This window comes from Lampris incognitus, chromosome 2, assembly GCF_029633865.1.
Source record: "Lampris incognitus isolate fLamInc1 chromosome 2, fLamInc1.hap2, whole genome shotgun sequence".
Classification (NCBI taxonomy): Eukaryota; Metazoa; Chordata; class Actinopteri; order Lampriformes; family Lampridae; genus Lampris; species Lampris incognitus.
The window spans coordinates 117918627-117924781 of NC_079212.1; the positions used below are offsets into that span (position 1 = coordinate 117918627).

At 38.5% G+C, this 6155-nt stretch overlaps 1 protein-coding gene across 1 annotated transcript in view; it reads right to left on the reverse strand.

Annotated features, from left to right (window-relative positions):
• The window catches only part of itpr1b (inositol 1,4,5-trisphosphate receptor, type 1b), a 162810-nt gene extending 157016 nt beyond the window's left edge, over positions 1-5794 (reverse strand). The window contains exon 1 of the mRNA XM_056275415.1: positions 5703-5794. Coding sequence (XP_056131390.1) covers positions 5703-5794 — 92 coding nt within the window. The remainder of the gene's footprint in view (positions 1-5702) is intronic.
• Between the last annotated feature and the right edge of the window lie 361 nt (positions 5795-6155).

Sequence of the window (6155 nt, forward strand, 5' to 3'; positions counted from 1 at the left end):
ATGTGATCACATCACTAAGGGTCCAATGGGGGGGGGGGGTTGTGTATTGGCATGATTTATTTATAATTACAAAATAGGTGCTTAGATCTATGTCTGCAACTGCTGGCCAATTCATTCCCGTTATTCAATTTGGATATTTCTGGTTTGCAAATGATAAAATATTTTTCAGTTAGACATAGATTGCACATTTTACTACTGCTTGAATATGCTTTATTCTTTGAGAGGGTTTTCCAGGTGGTTGAATAATTAATGTTTCTGTCCACCAATGACCAAATGTTACATTCCATAAACGGTTGTTTCTAAAGCTACACATTTGTGCATTAAACTTTTTTGAATATTCCCTCTGTTAGACCGACAAAGTATGTCTCTATTTTGCCGTTGTCATTGGACCGTTAGTGATCACATGTTTTTGAATTTTTGAATGTCGCACCTCTCCCTTCCCCATTAGACGTTGTGTATGTGATGTGCATGATGAGGCAGTAAATGGTATGTTCTTTCCAGAGTAGCTTTACTGACAGCTGATGATTGCTTATTGCATGAAACAGGCTTGTACTGTCTCATAAAGAATTTACTTGACTCACTAGATTATTTTGCTCCTTAGTCGTTGAGCACTTTCTCTACTGTTGAGTGAGTGTTTCTTCTAACAAAGTTATTTATATATATATATATATATATACACTACCGTTCAAAAGTTTGGGATCACCCAAACAATTTTGTGTTTTCCATGAAAAGTCACACTTATTCACCACCATATGTTGTGAAATGAATAGAAAATAGAGTCAAGACATTGACAAGGTTAGAAATAATGATTTGTATTTGAAATAAGATTTTTTTTACATCAAACTTTGCTTTCGTCAAAGAATCCTCCATTTGCAGCAATTACAGCATTGCAGACCTTTGGCATTCTAGCTGTTAATTTGTTGAGGTAATCTGGAGAAATTGCACCCCACGCTTCCAGAAGCAGCTCCCACAAGTTGGATTGGTTGGATGGGCACTTCTTTGAGCAGATTGAGTTTCTGGAGCATCACATTTGTGGGGTCAATTAAACGCTCAAAATGGCCAGAAAAAGAGAACTTTCATCTGAAACTCGACAGTCTATTCTTGTTCTTAGAAATGAAGGCTATTCCATGCGAGAAATTGCTAAGAAATTGAAGATTTCCTACACCGGTGTGTACTACTCCCTTCAGAGGACAGCACAAACAGGCTCTAACCAGAGTAGAAAAAGAAGTGGGAGGCCGCGTTGCACAACTGAGCAAGAAGATAAGTACATTAGAGTCTCTAGTTTGAGAAACAGACGCCTCACAGGTCCTCAACTGGCATCTTCATTAAATAGTACCTGTTAGAGCCTGTTTGTGCTGTCCTCTGAAGGGAGTAGTACACACCGGTGTAGGAAATCTTCAATTTCTTAGCAATTTCTCGCATGGAATAGCCTTCATTTCTAAGAACAAGAATAGACTGTCGAGTTTCAGATGAAAGTTCTCTTTTTCTGGCCATTTTGAGCGTTTAATTGACCCCACAAATGTGATGCTCCAGAAACTCAATCTGCTCAAAGAAGTGCCCATCCAACCAATCCAACTTGTGGGAGCTGCTTCTGGAAGCGTGGGGTGCAATTTCTCCAGATTACCTCAACAAATTAACAGCTAGAATGCCAAAGGTCTGCAATGCTGTAATTGCTGCAAATGGAGGATTCTTTGACGAAAGCAAAGTTTGATGTAAAAAAAATCTTATTTCAAATACAAATCATTATTTCTAGCCTTGTCAATGTCTTGACTCTATTTTCTATTCATTTCACAACATATGGTGGTGAATAAGTGTGACTTTTCATGGAAAACACGAAATTGTTTGGGTGATCCCAAACTTTTGAACGGTAGTGTATATATATATAGCGTTTTTTTCCAAAACCGTCAATGGTGTTGTTATAAGTGCTCAACTAATGAGCAGTGGAATATCAATACAGATGCAGGGAAAAATTTTTTAATACATAGCAGTACAGGCCTGTTTCGTGCGTCGCACACTCATAAGCTGCTAATGTGATTCAACAAAGAAAGACATGCAGTTTACGTTGCCCAGCGTCACGCCCCTAATTTCAGTTGGACAGCAACCAATTAGATGAGGAAACATTTAAACGATAACAACCAATGGGGTAGGTAGTCATGATGCATAGCAACGAACGGTTGGGTAGAAAACATTACCACCAATGGGGTAAGGGACTGGGGCTTGTTTTGAAAAGCACTTAGGGACCAGGGCACTGTTGAAATGTTTACCTTTAGAAAGAATGCTACGTATTAAAACTTTTTTTTTCCTGCATCTGTATTTATATATATATATATAGTATATACATCAACACACTGCAATGCATTAAAACTTTTTCCTGTATCTGTGTTGATATTCCGCTCCTCATTAGTTGAGCACTTATAACACCATTGACGGTTTCGGAAAAAAACGCTTTAAATATATATATATAACAGCTGATGATTGCTTATGGCATGAAACAGGCTGTCCCATAAAGAATTTACTTGACTAACTGGAGATATATATATATATATATATATATATATAACTTCATGAAATTAAACACTCAATGGTAGGGAAGTGCTCAACAAACAAGGAGCAAAATAATCCAGTGATTCAAGTAATTCTTTAATAGACAGTACAAGCTTGTTTCATGCCATAACGGAGCAAATGAGCTTCAACTGTTACACGGTGGCTGATGATTAATCAATCCAAACAGCTGTGCCACCTGGTGACGAACTGGTGACCACGATGCTAACCCCGGCTAACTAAAGCTTTGTGAAGCTAAAAATAAACAGAACATCAGCAATCTTGCCGGTAATTTCCTCTGCAATTTCTGCTTGAAAAGAGTAAGCTATATGGTCAAGGAGTATTACGAAAGGAAGTATTTGCAAAGGGATAAGTGGTCAAAAAGAATTATAAATGACAGAAAATGGGAATACACAGTTTAGACATAATTGTGAGAGTTAAAATAAAGATTGTCCACGAAAAGTGGCTAAAGAGTGATGTTTTCTGCAGGTGGCAACCCTGAGTATATTGAGCATTGACTGCTAGGAGTGAAGGCTGAGGGCGAAATCAATTCAGCACAAGATTGCGAGTGATGAATTTAATAATGCAGCATTTGCCCTTACTCACAATGCTGAAACACAGTTCACAGATACTGTGAAAAAGTTTGATGCAATGATTTCTATCACTCTGAATGTTTGAATGTGATTTTTTTTAATGTTTACTCAAGGAAGCATCCTCGTGTGTCTATCAGGTGGGGTCTAAAATAGATATATTGTACCGTACATTTTTGTTTTGATTACTGCAGTTTTCACTTTACTGTAGATAAGAGGTGACGAAGCCTTAAAAAAAACATAAAGTCAGACTGCAAGAGTCATAATATTGTGATATTTGAAAAACCACAACACGTACGAATGAGCACTAAAATATTGTAGAACCCCATTGATTGACTGCACACAATTATTCCCCTTCAGAGTTGCAGATTACTAGCATACGGGAGACAAGAAAACCAAAGTTGAGTCCTGTAGGGCATTTGGTATTTATAGGTCTTATAATTCTGATTCATATTTGGAGGATTTCCTCCAAAGAAAAAAAAATCATCCTGGCCTGCATCATAGTGATGCTGTGCTGGGTAATGGTCACATGCTGCTATAGTTTCCCCATACAGAACAGGTGCAAGCATAATTCTTACTCAAGGTCAAGAGGAAGGATGCATTAATTTAAGCAGGGAGCAGCAAACTTGCACTTGACTTCCAAAATACGGCATCTGGACTCTTGTGACTTTGGGTGCCATATTTGCTGAACCAGCAATCCAGGTGGCCAATTATCAAACAACCTCTCAGGGGTCACATAAACAGACGCAGCAGCAACTCTTCTGAATAATGACGCCATATGAAATGAGATCGTCCTGTAAGAGGGAGCCTTCCTGGCAGGGAATGGAGGGGGAAATGATTACCAAGCATAACGACACCATAGGAGTAACTTAACAATTGTGCTTTGTCACAGTGGCTATCGTCAAAACTGTGCACACATTTGTCACCATGTTGGGTGACACACAAGATCTCAAATTGTGAAAGAACAGGTTTTCTGAGGGGTCCTGTGTGTTTGTGTGTGTGTGTGTGTGTGTGTGTGTGTGTGTGTGTGTGTGTGTGTGTGTGTGTGTGTGTGTGTTGAGCAAGGTTGGAATGACCGCTTGTGATCTGTGATTAAAAAATAAAACAAAAGAAAATTTTTAAAAAAAAGAAAGAGGGATGCTCATTTTCACCATGGCAGAAAAATAACAAACACCCTGAGTAGAGAATAGAAAGCAAGCAGCGGGAGTGACTCGAGCTGCTCTGAACTAACAGTATGAAATCTTGGCAAACACGTAATAGGCACTGACAGGAGTAGATTAACAACCAAGTCTGATCAGAAGCTTTTTTCCTTTTTTTTTTAATTAGATTTTACATTTAAGTACCTCTTACTCATTGCATAGTGTAACTTTTAGACAGCTGACAGAATTTTGGGCTTTGCTCATTTTTCTAATAATTATTACAAATTATTGAACTTCAGAGTTTATTTCATAAAATGGGTATGAGCACTTGGTAAGATGACGAGGTAATTTGTGCAGGTAAAGTATGAGTGATTAGACTGAATAATATTCAGTTAATACTCTGGGTTAGAAATGGTGGAACATTAAAGGATTAAAAAAAATCATTTTGGACTATCCAATATCAACTATGCACCCGGCTGCTGATTCTAATCCTTGTACTCTGTGACAGACTCCTGGGTGCACCGCTTGCATTCTGCGGTTTTCATCTCCAGTGCAACTATTAGTTGCCTGATAAGTCTCTAAAGACTGTAAGTCTCTCTTTCTGTCTCTTCTCGTACAGATACTAAACTCTCACTGAAGACAGCAACATTTTGAAGGTCATGGATGCCGTTGCGGAGCCTGCCATCCTTTAGTTTACAGTTTTCTGCAGGTGAACTTAGTATTGACAAGCAGGTCAGGAAACACCATCCCTGAACCTTGTCAAAATGCATTTCTCACTATAGCAATGGATAAGAAAATGCCTTTAAAATAGAAAGTCAAACAATCTGGTGCCAATTTCAAGTATGTAAAACCCTTTTTTGTGACCTTGACTGTAACTTTAATTCGATATCATCCAAGAATTTAATCAGGTCCACCTTCCATTCATATTTCACATCATCTTGTTGAGAGAGACAGTTAAACAGACAGGCAAGGAGATGGCACCAAAAGCAGTTCCCCTTGGAGTTGGGTAAGATTTATTTGACAAAAGAGGGATTGGGCTAATATATGCAGCAGCAAACAGTAAATGCCTGCATTGTGAATTTTGGTGAAAGCCATCAGACCAAGCCTTCAAATCTTTCTATTATCAACCAAACACTTCAGTGACAGCAACACAGGCTTTTCAGGCGGGAAAAGTATAAAATTTAGGAAAAGCAACAGTTTCAGCCGTCTCTGCAAATAAAAACATGAAAACACTGTCCGTAAATACATAGGCTTTAACTTGTTTATTGGGCTTTGCTGAGGCTTATCATTATGCAGTTATGTCCTCTGCACATCAGGGGAAAATTTATTCTGCAGCTTGTGTGAGCATCAAGTCCTTTGCGAAAACAGTGGCGAGAGGTATTGGGGGAAAGTGGTGACAAGGTCATAGCAACAGACACGGAGAAAGACTTACCCTAAGGTGCTGATAAATCCACTGGTGGATCCCTCTGCATACAGGGAACAAATGTCCCCTATATGAAGAAAACTGGACATCTTGTCTGACATGGTTGCTCACCCTTGACTGTACCTGCAAATATTCAGCATAAATATTTAGGACTATAAAGCATTGCTAAATATAACCCAGTTCAATCAGATCACAAATATTTAACTGTTTATGAAACTCAAGTTGACTATACTAACGCAAGAAGATATAAGGATATCCTGATATCCATCTTAAAATGAATCTCAAGGAACCAGAATCAAGTCTGACGATACCTCATAGCAATACTCTTAACCAATAAGACCAAACCACAAAGTGAGTGGATGTAAGGTGAAATGGTTTAGACTGTGTCAAATGCAATGTAGGTCTCATAGTACATGATTCCACCAACTGACTGACCCAGTCTTGACAAGAAAACGAGGTCGC